Source organism: Propithecus coquereli, unplaced genomic scaffold (genome assembly GCF_000956105.1).
Source record: "Propithecus coquereli isolate 6110/MARCELLA unplaced genomic scaffold, Pcoq_1.0 Scaffold241, whole genome shotgun sequence".
Classification (NCBI taxonomy): Eukaryota; Metazoa; Chordata; class Mammalia; order Primates; family Indriidae; genus Propithecus; species Propithecus coquereli.
Window position 1 is genome coordinate 2,361,552 of NW_012147964.1, and position 14,938 is coordinate 2,376,489.

At 63.6% G+C, this 14,938-nt stretch overlaps 2 protein-coding genes across 2 annotated transcripts in view; one reads left to right on the plus strand and one right to left on the minus strand.

Annotated features, from left to right (window-relative positions):
- Positions 1 to 7,210, plus strand: part of SH3GL1 (SH3-domain GRB2-like 1) — a 29,476-nt gene extending 22,266 nt beyond the window's left edge. Inside the window, exons 2-10 of the mRNA XM_012646254.1 lie at positions 2,102 to 2,170; positions 2,260 to 2,332; positions 3,214 to 3,357; positions 3,931 to 4,064; positions 4,202 to 4,360; positions 4,520 to 4,623; positions 5,226 to 5,350; positions 5,468 to 5,524; positions 5,907 to 7,210. Of these exons, the coding sequence (XP_012501708.1) occupies positions 2,102 to 2,170; positions 2,260 to 2,332; positions 3,214 to 3,357; positions 3,931 to 4,064; positions 4,202 to 4,360; positions 4,520 to 4,623; positions 5,226 to 5,350; positions 5,468 to 5,524; positions 5,907 to 6,103 (1,062 nt within the window). The 3' untranslated portion in view covers positions 6,104 to 7,210. The remainder of the gene's footprint in view (positions 1 to 2,101; positions 2,171 to 2,259; positions 2,333 to 3,213; positions 3,358 to 3,930; positions 4,065 to 4,201; positions 4,361 to 4,519; positions 4,624 to 5,225; positions 5,351 to 5,467; positions 5,525 to 5,906) is intronic.
- A 205-nt stretch (positions 7,211 to 7,415) lies between these two features.
- On the minus strand, positions 7,416 to 14,938 carry MPND (MPN domain containing; the record flags this gene model as incomplete). The annotated part of the gene is made up of 12 exons (XM_012646134.1): positions 7,416 to 7,631; positions 8,273 to 8,365; positions 8,817 to 8,906; positions 9,339 to 9,409; positions 9,510 to 9,678; positions 10,462 to 10,538; positions 10,608 to 10,680; positions 10,825 to 10,921; positions 11,036 to 11,120; positions 11,561 to 11,693; positions 13,918 to 14,154; positions 14,864 to 14,938. Coding segments are annotated over 12 exons (1,287 nt in total), but the record flags the coding sequence as incomplete, so codon positions are not given.

Here is a 14,938-nt window from a genome sequence, read left to right on the forward strand (position 1 = left end):
CGCAGCCATCGGGAGTTGCCTGGTGTGGGCAGAGCCCCCAGCTGAAGTTTCTCCAGCCCCGCTTTCCTGCTCTTTGGCGCTTCCTCCCAGGCTGCTGGGTGCCTATGAGGTCCTCACTGTCCCCACCTGTGTCCTGGCCCGTTGACTGCCCTGCTGGTCACCCCCTTCCCCCGCACACACAGTGTGGCACCACAGGGATCCTCACGGCATCCCTTGGCTACATCTCATAGGGCTCAGAGCACCCCCAGGACAAGCAGGGAGGGTGTGGCCTGGCAGGCACCGGCCAGGTCTAGGGGTGCAGGCACAGCCCCCAGCACGACACCTCGCTCTCCAGCCTGGCTACCAGCCAGCAGGACAGAGGCCTGCCTCTGCCGCTCTGGGGTGTGCGTGCACACTCACGTGCAATCTGATGCAAGACGTTAAACGTGCCAGGTGACTCCAGAGGTCAGGCCTTGTGACAGGTGGCCCATGGAGGACAGGGCCAGGTGAACTGTGGAAACCACCACGAGTTAGGAGACCCGGGTGAGCCCCAGCCTCTGACGGAGTGTGGGACCTCAGGCAGCTCACCCTCTCGGAGCCTCCATGTCAGTAGGGACTGGCAGCTGCTCTGCTCTGCACAAATATCGTTTGCTCAGAGAGCACATTCGTTGGGGAGGACGTTCAGCCGCCCCTCTTCTCCCCTGTGCCATACCCACCCACCCACCACCCAGAAAGGCTCTGACAAGTCCTGCAATGAGAAACCCTGCTGGGCCGAACACGGTAGCATCTTCTGCACCGTGGACTTGCCTGCCTGTCGGCTGCCTCTGGAGAACGTGCCTTCGGGAAATGCTGGACCCTGGGATTGCTTCCTGGAGAGGCTGGGCCTCAATGGGGAATAAAGGCTGGGGTTCCACACCCAGTTCCTTGCGTCGAGGGGCTTGGGTGAGCCTGTCAACACGCCTAGAGCTGAGCGGAGGCGGCGCTGATGTGCGAGTCACCGCCGCCATCTGGGGCGGGCATCTCGGCACTGCCATGGGGATGCTGGCACGTGCAGCCCTGCAGGGGTGGGGACAGCCAGGAACAGCTCGCAGCAGAAGGTGCCCCGTGCTGGACGGTTCATCCTACCCCTACCCTCTAGATGGGTGTTTCCATCTCGTCCCCTCAGAATCTTCCTGAGTGCATCTAGGAGGGTCGGTAGCTGACTTTGGGGTCAGCCCTGGGGACATGGTTTGTCCCAAGCTGCCTCCTTGTTGAGCTGGGCCGGGTCTCACCTCCCGGACACAGGGACTCCAGAAGTGTGCGCCCGGCCATGTTCCCACCAACGTTTCTGGGCTGCTTTCTGCAGCTACTGGAGTTTTTCGTGTCTCTCGTGCTGGATCTAAGGGTGCAGTTTGGGAATTCAGGGTTTGCTTCTGCTTTCCCGGCACACGAGGAGAGACACCGCTGCAAGTGCTTGTTGTCATTGTCACAGCAGGACTCAGACGTGCCAGCACCTGCCAGCTGCCTGGTCAAGCTCATGGCGTCCATGTGGGGTAGGGACAGGCTGTCCCTGTCCTGCAGATACACCCAGGCCCAGGGGGCTGCAGGCCTCGCCACTCAGCCACCTGCCCCCTGCCCCCCACCCTCAGCTGGTGCCACCTCACTGAACCAGACTGTCGGGATTGTCTTTTTTTTTTTTTTCTGAGAAAGTCAACCCAAAGCAGCTAAGGAAGATGGGAGCAAAACTCCACATTCCTCTCCACGGAGGCGTTTGTGTAGGCGCCTCCCGAATCGGTGTCTTCTGAGCTGCGTGTTTACCACGCTGGGCCTGTGAACTCTGCAGTGACAGAGATGGGGCCTTGTCCAGTGGGGCCACCGTGGGCTCCTGGGCAGCGGCTGAGACGCACGGAGGCGGAAAGCTGCCCCTGCCACCCTTCGCCGCCTGTGGGTTGGCCCCACGCTGAGGCTGCTGCGTCTTGCTGGGCTGCCCTGTCTAGCCTCGCTGCCATGCCCGGACTCCCCAGGAGGCCACAGTGGGTGTCCTGACCACTCGGCCACCCATGCTGGCAGTGGACGTGGCTGGATGGCATCTTGGGGCCACCTTTTCCTCTGGGGCTCACGCGGTCTCCCTTCTGTCCTCTAGCTGGTCAGCGAGAAGGTCGGAGGGGCCGAGGGGACGAAGCTGGACGATGACTTCAAAGAAATGGAGAAGGTAAGGGGTGGCCACGCTCTGCGCAGGGCGGGCAGGGGAGGGGCCTGCGCCCTGGGCTGGGAAAGCACACACACTGCCTCTCTTCACAGAAGGTGGATGTCACCAGCAAGGCGGTGACAGAAGTACTGGCCAGAACCACCGAGTACCTGCAGCCTAACCCAGGTAGGGTTGCCAGCCAGCTGCCAGGGGTCTGCCCCGACCCCTCTGGCCTCTGTGTCAGTCAGGAATGTTCCAGCTACCAGAACATGAAGAAGGAATGTGTGGGCTGGCAGAACTGGAATGCCCATGGGTAGGCAGGCTTCAGGCATGGCTGGATCCAGGGGTCCAGAGGCTGTCTGTGAGGTCATGCCCTTTCCACTTCAGCTGGCAGCTCAGCTCCCTCTGCGATGGCGTCACTCTCAGGCCAACTTGTTCCTCGTGGCAGTTCTAGCTTTAGATCACTCCTGCAGCACAGAAGGGCATCCTGCCCCCAGCTGACTCCCTGGGCTCATCCCCAGTCCGCAGAACGTGGGGCTGGGTCTCCTGGGCTGAGGGAGTTAGGCCTTTCCCAGGAGAAAACCCAAATGCTGGTTCCTTGGCAGGAGGCAACAGACATAGGGCAGGCCGCAAAACCAGCAGTGTCCACTTGCAGCCCATGGCGGGGACAGACCCAAGTGGGCAGGGGAGGGAGCACAGCTCCTCAGCCCCCCGAGGAACGAGGTCCAGGGCAGGGGAGCCCACACCTCACTCGCACCCGTGCACAGGTAGACCAGCCGCTTGTCCCCAGATGAGGGAGGGGCGGCTGCTGTCACAGCCTAGTTACAGGACGAGGAGGCCCAGGGGGAGGGGTCACTCATTTAGGAACCGGTCACCTCCCTGCCCACTGTCGGTTCTCCTTTGAGGCTGACGGGACCCTCCCCAGGGGACGTGCTTATTGCAGGCTGGCCTGGGTCAGGGTCCCTGGGCCAAGGGTGCACTTTAGAAATACCCGGCGGTGCCAACAGAGTGCAGGCCTTGCTGCCCCTTGAGTGGCCGCCACGCCCACCCTGCCCATCCTGTTCCAGCTTCGCGGGCCAAGCTGACCATGCTCAACACCGTGTCCAAGATCCGGGGCCAGGTGAAGAGCCCCGGCTACCCGCAGCCCGAGGGCCTCCTGGGCGAGTGCATGATCCGCCACGGCAAGGAGCTGGGTGGCGAGTCCAACTTCGGTGAGTGGGGCCGGCCCCGGCACTGCTCCCTGCAGGCCACGTGCCACCCCACGGGGACAGGGCGGGGGTAGTGACACCAGGGGGGTCCAGGTCCATGGCACCGTCCTGGCGCGTGTGCCGGGGATGCACGGTGGACCGCACAGCCCTCCTGTGTGTGGGGAGGAGGGGCTGCACCGACGGATCAGCCCGTGTCAGGAGAAGGTAGACATGGGGACGGGGGGATGTGGGGACCAGAGGGGCAGGGCGGTGGGTAGCGCCCCCTCCTGCAGCTACAGAATATTCTAGCATGGGTGGCTGGTTTCCCCCAGCCAAGAGCAGCTGAGGCTCCCGAAAAGGCCCTCCATACCCGCATTAGCAGGGAGGACCCGCACCGCCCCCACCTTCAGCCAATTCAGGGTGCACAAGTCCCTCGTCAGAACGTGGGGAGAGGGCAGCTTGTGTCACACCTGCCTGGGTTCAGATTTGGGGTTCTTTGTTTTGCTTTGAATTCCTGGGGGGCAGGGCTGTTTGGAAGGTGGGGAGGACCTCACTCCTGAAGGCCCCCCGTGATGGCTTCCCCCACCCCTTGTCTAGGCGACGCCCTGCTGGACGCTGGGGAGTCCATGAAGCGCCTGGCGGAGGTGAAGGACTCGCTGGACATAGAGGTCAAGCAGAACTTCATCGACCCCCTGCAGAACCTGTGTGAGAAGGACCTGAAGGAGATCCAGGTACCCCCGCCCGGCGCCAGCCCAACCACCCTGCACGGCCTTGGTCCCACGCAGACCCCCGGCGGGGGGTCCCCCAGCAGTGCGGGACAGGCCTCCCAGCGCCTGCTGGTGTGACTTGCGTCCCCCGACACCCCCAGCACCACCTGAAGAAGCTGGAGGGCCGCCGCCTGGACTTCGACTACAAGAAGAAGCGGCAGGGCAGGATCCCCGACGAGGAGCTGCGCCAGGCGCTGGAGAAGTTCGAGGAGTCCAAGGAGGTGGCGGAGACCAGCATGCACAACCTGCTGGAGACCGACGTGCGTCCCGTGGGGCCCCTGCGTCCTGCCGGGCGGGCGGGGGGGTGCCGTGGGGTCTCCTCTCGAGCCTTCTGCCCCACTCCGGCTTCAGCGTGGGTGTCAGGGAGGGTGCGGGAGGAGTGGGCGGCGGCAGCCCCTCAATCCCCGGTTGTCGCGCAGATCGAGCAGGTGAGCCAGCTCTCCGCCCTGGTGGACGCCCAGCTGGACTACCACCGGCAGGCCGTGCAGATCCTGGACGAGCTGGCCGACAAGCTCAAGCGCAGGTGAGCCCCGGCCCTGGCCAGCCTGTGCTGTGGGATCCAGACCCCTGCAAGCCAGGGTCCTCCTTCCTGCTGTGGGTCCTGGGCCGCCGTGCGCCCTCTGCCGGTGGGAGTGGGCTGTGCCCCTCCGAGGCCAGCCCTGCTTCCTGCCCCAGGCTGCTGTCCTGGTCCCTGACAGAGGAGTGGCCTGAGGACCCAGAAGTCAGAGCTCTGGGCCAACAACAACCTCGAGAGGAGGGTTTTGCTTCCTCTGCCCGAAATGCACAGCCCAGGAGGCTGCTCCTGACCACGTTCCCATCCCCTTCCTGGCCGCACCTCTCAGCCCTCAGCACAGTCCTGCACTCAGCCCGTGCCCGGGGCCTGGCATGTTGGGCACCTGCCCTCTGGGCTGCTGAGGGGGCGCGGGGGTTTGTGCCATCTGTCGGCAGGAATGCCCAAGGCGAGGGGACCATACCATGCCAGATCCAGCCACGGCCAGGGTCCCGGGTCCCCTCTGACAGACCTTTCCCACGGGGCTGGGCTGAGTGAGTCCTTGGGCAGCAGCGTAGACACGGGTCGCGCCTTGGCGCTGGGGTGCTCGGGGCGATCACACTCTCCCCTCCCAGGATGCGCGACGCCTCCTCACGCCCCAAGCGGGAATACAAGCCCAAGCCCCGGGAGCCCTTTGACCTAGGGGAGCCGGAGCAGTCCAATGGGGGCTTCCCCTGCGCCCCAGCCCCCAAGATCACAGGTAAGGGGTCGTTTCCTGGAGGCGGGAACACCAGGGGACAGGAGAGTCTCTGCCGGCCAGGGGGCGGCACTGGCCCCACCCCATGCTCAGCTGGCCTCCATGTTTGTCCACGAGCAGCTTCTTCATCGTTCCGATCTTCCGACAAGCCCGTCCGGACCCCCAGCAGGAGTATGCGTGAGTGCCCCCAGGGCCCTGCCCTCGCTCGCTGCTGGCCCCATGGCCACCCTCAGTCTACAGGGCTGCCTTCTTGTCTGTTCTGTAAAGGCCTTCCTCCTCCCCTCAGTGTCACAGGCTGTCTGTCCCAGTGGCAGGGGGTGGCACAGGCCACAGGGTGCATACCCCACCCACCAATGCAGAGCTGTGACACCCCTGCTGCCGTGAGCACCAAGGGCTCCGGCCCGGCGGTTATAGGGGCATCTGCCCATTCTCTACCCAGCACTGCCCACTCATGAAGCCCTTTCCATCCTTCCCGACCACCCTGAGCAGAGGCCGGGTATGCAGCCCCCACCTCACCCGGGGCCCATGACAGACGTGCCCCCTCACGCCCCTCCCCCAGCGCCCCTAGACCAGCCGAGCTGCAAGGCGCTGTATGACTTCGAGCCAGAGAACGACGGGGAGCTGGGCTTCCGCGAGGGCGACGTCATCACGCTGACCAACCAGATCGACGAGAACTGGTACGAGGGCATGCTGGACGGCCAGTCGGGCTTCTTCCCCCTCAGCTACGTGGAGGTGCTGGTGCCCCTGCCTCAGTGACCCGCCTGCGTTCCACGTGCCCCTGCGGCCTGCGGGGGCTCCGGGCCCCTCGGTACTCCCTGAGCAGGGCCTGGCACCTGGGGTGGGCCCGTTTACACTAGCGCTCGCCCCTGTGCGGGGTGGCAGCTCCCCGCGTGGGCAGCTGTCCTTCCTGCTCACACTAAGGTGCTCTTAGAAACACTAACGTTCCTGGGCGGACCCTCCCCACGCCTCCGTCCTGACTGCCCTGGGGCCCAGCCCCTTTGACACCCCCTCGCAGCCCGTTGCTGGCGATGGGCCTCGGCCCCCACTCCGGGGCTCCCCGGCTGTCCCCCAGCCTCGCACACGTGCCACTTCCCCCCAGAGTGAGGGGCAGGGCCTCACGGCTCCCCCAGCCAGCTGTCAGCTTGCAGCTGGGGACAGAGACCAGCTGGGGTCCCCAGGGGCTGCCCTGCCCGAGGACACGCCCTCTGCCAGGAGCCTCGGTGCCCCGCCCCGCCCCCACAAGGCCGAGTACCTTTCCAGCTTTTTAACTGCCCCAGCCAAGCACAGGGAGGTGTGTCTCACCCTCTGGCACAAGATGCCGCCACCAGCTGCACCCACACGCCCCCAACACCGCTCGCACGGGACCACAGGGCCCCCAGTCCCCCCAGCCTTAGGCTCAAGCACAAAGGCTCTGATGAGAGAATGTTCCTGGACCCCTGGCTGCTGGGCCCCTTCCTGAGCCTGCACCCTCCGCCCTGTGGGAAGCGTCCCAGCCATCTCTATGCCGAGGCGCAGCCCTCGGGGTCCCTGAGACCCTGCCCAGACCAGCAGGGCCCCAGCCTGGCATCCACTTCCCCTGTGGCCTAACCCAAAAACCAGCCAAACTGGGGTCGGGGGGGGCCTCTGGGCCTGACTGCGTTCACATTCCCCTCCCTGCATCCCCCTCCTCACCATTACTTCGGGGGACGCAGATGCCTCAGCTGAGATGACCAGTATAGCCTTGGCCGTGGTCTAGGGCAGCTCCAAATGTACTCCTGATTTTTTAAGAAAAGAAGTTATTAAATGTCTCTTTCTACAGCCCTGGCCTCGTCTTGGTGCAGGGTGGGCCTCCTCTCCCAGACACCCTCGTGCCAGCCACCCCGAGGGTCAGCCCGGTGGCACCCCACCTCCAGGCCCCCACAGAGAGCCTGGTCACCGGTGGGAGCAGTTTGGCCCCGAGAGGCGGCTCCCCGTGGCCTCACACGCTGCGGGGGCTGCAGGTCACGCTCAAGGCCACACCTGGAGGGGGCAGGAGGCGGCCCCTGTGCCTGTGGGGCCGCAGAATGGAGGAAGCAGGGGTGACGGTCACCTCACCCAGGGAAACGAGCTCACCAGCGGGTTGCTGCTCTCCTTCCTTTATTGTCGGAGCCTCCGCTAAGTCACTCAGTGACAGAGCAACGGCGAAGCCCGGAACAGTCACCCAGAGCCGCTGGGGCCCTCAGCTGCCCTGCTTGAGGGCGCTGTACACCTGCTCCAGCACGTGGCACAGACCCTGGTCCTTGGGCGTCCTGCTGGCCAAGGAGATCTGAAAGGAGCGAGAGCGGGTGCCTCAGGGCTGCGCGCCAGGGGTCCCGCCTCTCAGAGGCCACCGCGCCACGGCAGCAGCCTGGCAGAGGGCACGCCCCAGCCCAGGCCCGGGTGGCATTCCTGGCTCGGCCTGCTCAACCAGAGGAGCGTTGCGTGACCAGGACCGGCTGGCTGGCGGTGGAATGCAGGGCGCTCTGAGTGGAGGGCGTGGGGCTTATCTGCACATTCCAGATGCCACCTCCCTGCCTGGGTCTTGGTCACCCATGGGCACGCTGGGGCCTCGGGAGTCAGTGGTCACCAGCCCAGCCAAAGTCTGAACACAGGGAGCCAGTGTAGGAAGGTGTCCTACGCATAGTGGAGTAAAGTGTTTTCTGAGGATGACTTTCAAACAGGAAATTAAAAAGACACACTCAGAAGGCGGCCAAGTCCTTACATAAACGTCCCCCAAGCGCGGGGCCGGCCAGCTACAGGGCAGCAGTTCACAGGACCCGCCCGAGCATGAGGCTCCAGAACCCAGTTGGAACCCAGCCCACACGCTCTGGGCGGCCCTGGTGTGAAGTAGGGTCAGGTCACCATAGTGACTGTCTCTTGGGCTGCCCTGGGTGTGTTCCCAGTGACCTCTCAGGAGGAGACCCTCACCTTGAGCTTGTCGAGGTAGGTGTGCTCCTGGTCCCAGGGCTCCTGGAACCTCACCAGGTCAGGGGCGCCCTTGTAGAACTCCACCAGCAGCATCTGCAGGACAGGGCAGACGGGACACGTGACCCAAGTCACCAATAAGTAAACGACACAGGAGAGCATGAGCAAGCGCAGCAGCAGGAGGGCTCCCTGGAGGGAAGGCAGCAGTACTGCCTGGGCTGCCACGCACAGCCCACCTAGACCCGTGCTCCCTGGACACGGTTCTCTGCCCAGGCCTGACAAGGCCCCGGGTCTAGCCTCGTCCTGAGCAGCGACACCCGTGAGTCACAGGTTCAGTGAACTAGTTCAGCGTTCTCAAGAGCACGTTGAACACACAGGTATTAGAAATATGTCCATCCGGGTACCGACAAGTCCCCTGGAACTCCGCCCCTCAGAATCGGTGGCAAGTGCAGAGGCCTGACAACAGGGGGACGGGGTCAGAGACTAAGGGGAGCCCAACAAGCCCAGCTGGGCGCCTGCAGTGCGCCCCGCCCGGGGGTGAGCTCACCATCTCGTGGAGGATGTCGTTAGTCAGGAAGCTGTCCTGGACGTAGGCCATCTCCACGTCCATGGGGATGCCGTAGTCACTCGGCCTTTGCTGGCAGGGACACGGGCTGGTCAGAGAGGCCCCCCAGGCCCCAGCCCGTGGCGGGAGGGGACGGGCTGGGTGGGGATCGCCCTGGCTGGGAATCGGAGAACTCACTCCGGGCCTGACTCCGCCTGGATCGGTGGTTGAGGGAGAACCCGGTGGTGCAGCTAGGGAGGCAGGGGTGGCATCCCCCCAGCAAGAGAGGCCCCAAGATTTCTTCCCAAAGCTGACCTAATCCTAACCCTAACCCAGGGCAGACATGGGAGGAAGCAGGGCAGGTTTGGGAAGGGAGCCATCCTGGTACCTGGCAGGTATGCCCAGAGGCCCTGCGCCCGGCCCGCCCCGACGGAACCCAGAACCAGGGTACCCTGCCTTGGCACATCTGCCCAGAGGCCCCCGCCACACCCCCAGCCTCGCCAGCCCCCGGGCAACCCCGCCTACCTCGGGAGGAGGCATCACCCAGAAGGGCGCGATCTTGGACTCGGGGCCCAGGTTGCCGGAGTAGTAAGGGGCTGGCGGGGCAGAGGGAGAGAGGGCTGGGCCTGGGGGGCTCCGCCAGCCTAGCTCCCCGCTCCGCCCCTGCCCCGCCCGCTGCGCCCGCGCGGGTCTCACAGCAGAGCAGCGCGAGGCAGGGCTGGAAGCCGTTGCTGGAGCCCTGCAGCCGCAGCTGGTAGTCCATCTGCGCGTCGATGTCCTGCAGCGACGGCAGCGCCGGGCCGTGCGGGTGGCTGTGGTACCAGCCAACCAGGGACAGGCCACGCAGGAACAGGCTCTGGGAGATCTGGGGACAGAGGCGCGGCCGGGGGGCGCTGGGGGCTTGAGCGGCCCTGGTGGACTCACAGGTGCAGCCAGCCCGCAAGGAGCACCTGCTGTGCCAGGCCTGGGGACGCCGGTGCACAGCAGTGCCCGAGACAGACCCTGCCCGCTGTCACCAAGTGCAGCGTGAGGCGGAGGAGCCACCTACAGACACAGCCACAGAAAGATGCACCCTGCCACCGAGCAAGGGCAGGAAGGTCGTCACGTCCACCTGCCGCATCCCCGGCTCCGGGAACACGGCCAGCACACAGTAGGTGCTCAGTGAATAGCTGGACTGCCGCGCATGTGAGCACGAGGGGCCACTGCTGGGTGTCCTGAGCAAGTAGAGGCGAAGACACACGGAGAGGTGGACAGACTGCGCCGAACGGACACCCACTCACCCGCCCCGCGAGGGACGCTGTGACGTTGCTGAGCGCAGCGCCAGGCGCGTGCTACGCACCACCATAAACACGTAAGAATGGCGGCTGGCACGTGTCACGCCTTCACCAGGTGCCGGGCGTGGCGCTGAGCTTTGAGCCTCGAATTTTACTGAGGACGAGTCGGAGGTGCGGAGAGGGGAGGGGCTGGCAGGGTTTGCAGAGCGAGCTCCAGGGCCGGGCGACCCAAAAGCAGAGCCACTGACCCTTAAGCCTAGTCCCAGGCGCGGCGACAGGCACACACTCACACTCACCCACACTCCTGCTGGGTGCTGGCACCAGGCCAGCACAACTGTCCCTCCCCACGACGCCCCCTCCAGGCAGCCCCTCACCTCCTCCTCGATGGCGGCTGCGGTGTCAGCATCCCCGAGCCGGCTGCGACAGGGGAAGGCTCGCAGCACGCTGAGCGCTGCGGGGGAGAAGCGGCCATGGGCCCTGGCCCCAAACGCCCCCCTGCCCACCCAGCCCAGATACCCACTCTGGCTGTTGATGTCCCAGCGGCCCCCCAGGTAACCCACGACCTCGCTCCGCGTCAGGTGACTGTGGAAGTCCTGGGGAGAGGAGGGGTGTCGGGACAGGGCTCAGGCAAGTCCCCACTCTCACAGAGCTGGCATCCTGGGGACCCCCCACCCCTTCCCTGGCACCCCAGGCCCGGAGCCCCGCGCCCCTGGACAGGGTGGGGCTTGGCCACGCACCAGCAGGAACAGCACGTTGCTAGAGACGGCCACGTTGAACGGCTGGAACTTGTTGATCGCCGCGAAGGACGTTACTTCCACCAGGGTGTGGGGGTTCCTGTGGGAGCCAGGAGGGTCCCGCAGCCTCAGGAACCCGCCAACCAGCTCCCCCGACCCCGGCAAGAGCTCCAGGCGTGCTGGGCCAGGGCGGGGGGCCTGGGGCGCAACTGACCTGGCGGAGTCGCGACTCCCCAACATGCAGTAGCGGACGGGCACGCGGATTTTGTTTTCCACCCGCTTCCCCGAGGGCACGGCCTCTGTGGTGGGCGTGGGAGAGGAAAAAGGGCAGCGTCAGTCCCTCCCCAGCCCACACTGGAAGGCGAAGCAGAGGCAGCCCTCAAAATCAGGTGGCGAGCGAACAACTCGGACAGAGGAGATCGAAAACAAAATTAGATGAGGAACTCAGGAAACCACGTCATGGGGCACCAGAGTCAGGCAGCAGGGCCAGGAAATCAGGGGTGTGCTTTAGGGATCAGGCGACGGGACAAAGAAATCCCAGGGAGGAGCAAAAAATCAGGCAGCACCTAAAAAACAGCAGTGGGACCGAGAAACCCAGCACTGGAGCTTGAGAAGTTAGGCAGTGAGAGAAATCAGGCGGCGGGCAGGGCTGGGAAGGCAGCCAGGCACCTCACGGGGGGCCAGGAAGGATAAAGGCCTGACCTCTCCCCAGCCCCCTCCCGGCCCCCACGCCTGTCACCTGGGTGGGCAGGTTCTGAGGGGCCCTTCCCCAGGGGCCTCCGACTCTTGTCCTCCGCCGAGACCCCCGCCAGAACCTCCTCTTCCTCCTCCTCCATCAGCAGCTCCTCCTCCTCCCCTTCGCTGGCTGGGCTCTGGAGGGGCGGGGATGGGGAGTGGCAAAGGGACCCTCAGCTGGGTGCCCCCACCCTCCCCACCAAGCCCCACTGCAGACCTGGGGCCTAAGCCTTAGGTGGCATTGCCCCAGGTGGCCACTAGAGGGAGGGCGAGAGCAGAGGGTCCCGGACTCCGCGCTGCTCCCTGAGCGCCCTCCTGTCATCAGGTTCGAATCCCACCTGTGTCTCCCAGAAGCTGTGCTACCTCAGGCAAGCCCCCTAACCTCTCTGAGCTCTAGTCTCATTTTTGGAATGGCACAGTGACTTCTAGTCCCGTAGGGGTGGCCACAGGATGAAATAATACAATGCGTGCTCCATTCCTTGAGCAAGCGAGCCCTTCACATGGATTAATTTAACTTCCCTTAATAACCTCCCCTCCCACTTTGTCCTAAACTGCCCCTGGGTGGGGGATGACCTCTCTGGGTTCAAACCCAAGGGTCATACCTCAGTCCCTGTCCTCACTCTCTTGGCAGTGTCCGATTAGGCCGATCTTCCCTCCTCCTGAGAACACAGCCCTGGCCCGGCTTCCCTCCCAGCTCTCTGGGACGCCCCTCGGCCTCCCCCTCTCTCTGTCGCTGGTCCAGGGTCCTTAGCCTCCTCCTTCCTCCACCCACACCCCTCCGGGGCAGCCGTGTCCAAACCCCAGCGACACCCACAGAACTGTCTCCAACCCGGGGCCTCTTCCAGCTCAGACGTGGGGCCAGCTGCCCTCGATGTCTCCACACGGGGGGTCACACAATACGGCCACGCTGGGCCCCACCACACCCCCAAATGTGCTCTTCTCACCTCCCCCCACTTTGGCTGGAGGCACCTCCATCTTGCTCAGGACCCCCTAATCTCTTCACCCCAACATGTGACCCATCAGCAAATCCTGACAGAGCCAAAAGACCTGGAACCCGGGGCCACTTCTTCCTCTCTCAGTAGCCAGCTGGGCCCACCCCATCATCCCTCACCTGGACCAGTACGCACCCCCTACCCATCCAGTCCCTGCCCCTGAGGTCTGTCCTCCCCATGGCAGCCACCAGAGGGCGCCTGTGAGCACCTGAGTCAGGGTCAGTCCCTCCTCTGCCCACAGCCCTCCATGGCTCCTGAAGGTTGGGGGGGGCGGAGGTCAAAGCCCAAGTCCTCCCTGCAGCCCACCAGGTGCTGCACAACCTGCCCTGCCCCCTCCCCACCCTCCCCTCCTCCTCCCTGTCTCCCCCTCCTCACTCTGCTCCAGCCACACGGGCCCCCTCACTGTGAGTCCAACACACCAGGCATGGCCCTGCCCCAGGGCCTTTGCACAAGCTGTTTCCAGATATCCTCATAGCTCCCTCCCTTCCCTCCTTCAGTTCTCTGCCCAGATGTCACCTTCTCAGTGAGGCCTTCCCTTCCCTGGCCACCACCCCCAACTCCCACCCCCTTCCCAGTTCATGTCTTCTGACATACTACAAAACACATTTTTTTGTCTATCTCCACAAGAGCAGAGATATTCCACTTTTTTGCTCCCTGCTTTATAGCCAGTGCCTAAAACAGGGCGTTGCACACAGTCAGCACTTACTGAATACTTGCTCAATGAAGAGTTGTACGTGTCCACTTGGTTAGGCCACGGCACCCAGTTATTTAATCAAACGCTAACCTAGGCGTTGCCGGGAAGGCATGTGGTAAAGATGATTCCCGTCTACAGTAAGGTGACTTTGAGTCAGGAGATTACCCTTGATGCTAAGGGTGGGCCTCATCTAATCACTCGAAAGCCTTAAGCACAAAAACTGAATTTTCCTAGGAAAGAAGGAATTCGACCTCGAGACTGTAGCAGCCTCTTCTGCTTGAGTTTCCAGCCTGCCCTGCACATCTCAGACATGGGTCCTGTTACCATCTCCATTTTATTCACCTAGCTAGTGAATACTCAAGGAACATCTGTTATTAATCCTGTGGCATTTGAGGCCATCTAAGATCTAGTCCCTGCCAACATCTCCAGCCTCCTCAGCCACCAGTAATACCAGTATGTGTTGCTTCACACCTACGTGGCTTTGCATATGCCAGTCCATCCCTCTAGAAAGCCCTTCCCTTCGTCTTGCTCTGACAAACTCCTACTCATCCCTCAAAGCCCCAGCTCCAATGGCCCCTCTCTCTGGCCCAGCCCTGGAGGAGCTGTGTCCAGCTGGGAAACCCCTCATCCAACAGTGAGTTGGGACAGCTTCCGGCAGGAGGCTGAAGGACGTACCTCGTCAGCAGCAGCCGTGGGCATGTGCAGCTGGTGCCGCCGCAGCCACGCGGCCTTGTACTTGTCCAGTTTCTGGCCCTTGTACTTGACAGAGGCCCAGCCGCAGCCCGACTTCTTGGCGGGGTTCACGAGCTTCTTGCAGTGGGTGGCCCAGGCGCTGGGTGAGTTGAAGACCTGGCCGGTTTCCTGCCACACGATCCTCCCATCTGGCTGCAGGTCGCCCATGAACTTCTTCCCCTGCGGCAACGGTGGGCTGGCTGGGCCCGGGACCTGGCACCCACCAAGACCTCTCTTCCCGGAAGTCCCTCCAGACCTGATGCTCCCTGAGGCTTGGCACCCACGTGCCACCATAGCACCCCTTCCAGAAAAACCCATCCCAGGCCAGCTTCTCACACACCTGACCAGCCTGCTCTGAAACTGCCTGGCACGCATCTGCACGCCCCCTACCCCACTGGACTGTGAGTCCCCTAAGGGTGGGGACAGGGTCTGCCCAGATTACAGTTGTGTCTCCAACACTCAGCAGGTGCACGACTCACAAACTGCTCCCGACGCAAATTGAATAAGGACAGTAACGGTAGAAACGGCAAACGCTTATAAAGCAGGCACCCCGCCGAGCGCTTTATGCATTTAATCTTCACATGGGAGGAAAATATTCCATTTTACAAAAGGGGAAACCACGGCACAGAGAGGTTGAGCGAGGTCACACAGCCAGGAAGGCGGCTGACCCTCTGCAGGTGACAGCTTCACTCTGAAGCTCAGTTTCCCCTTTGTGGAATAGGGAGTTAGGTGAACTACGTCCTCCGGCCCAGAAGGGGTCGTGGTCTGGATGCTCCGTACCTCAGTTTCCCCTCCCCACACCGGAGCTCGTCTTGTAGCGAGGGAGCTCTGGGCCTCAGTTTACCCTTCTTAGCCCGAGCCGGGGTGGGGGGCGGAAGGGGGTGCTCACCAGGTAGTAGATGGACAGCACCCCGGCGCCGGGCTCCAGCAGCGCGTCCTTGAGGAGCACCCGCAGCGTGACCGC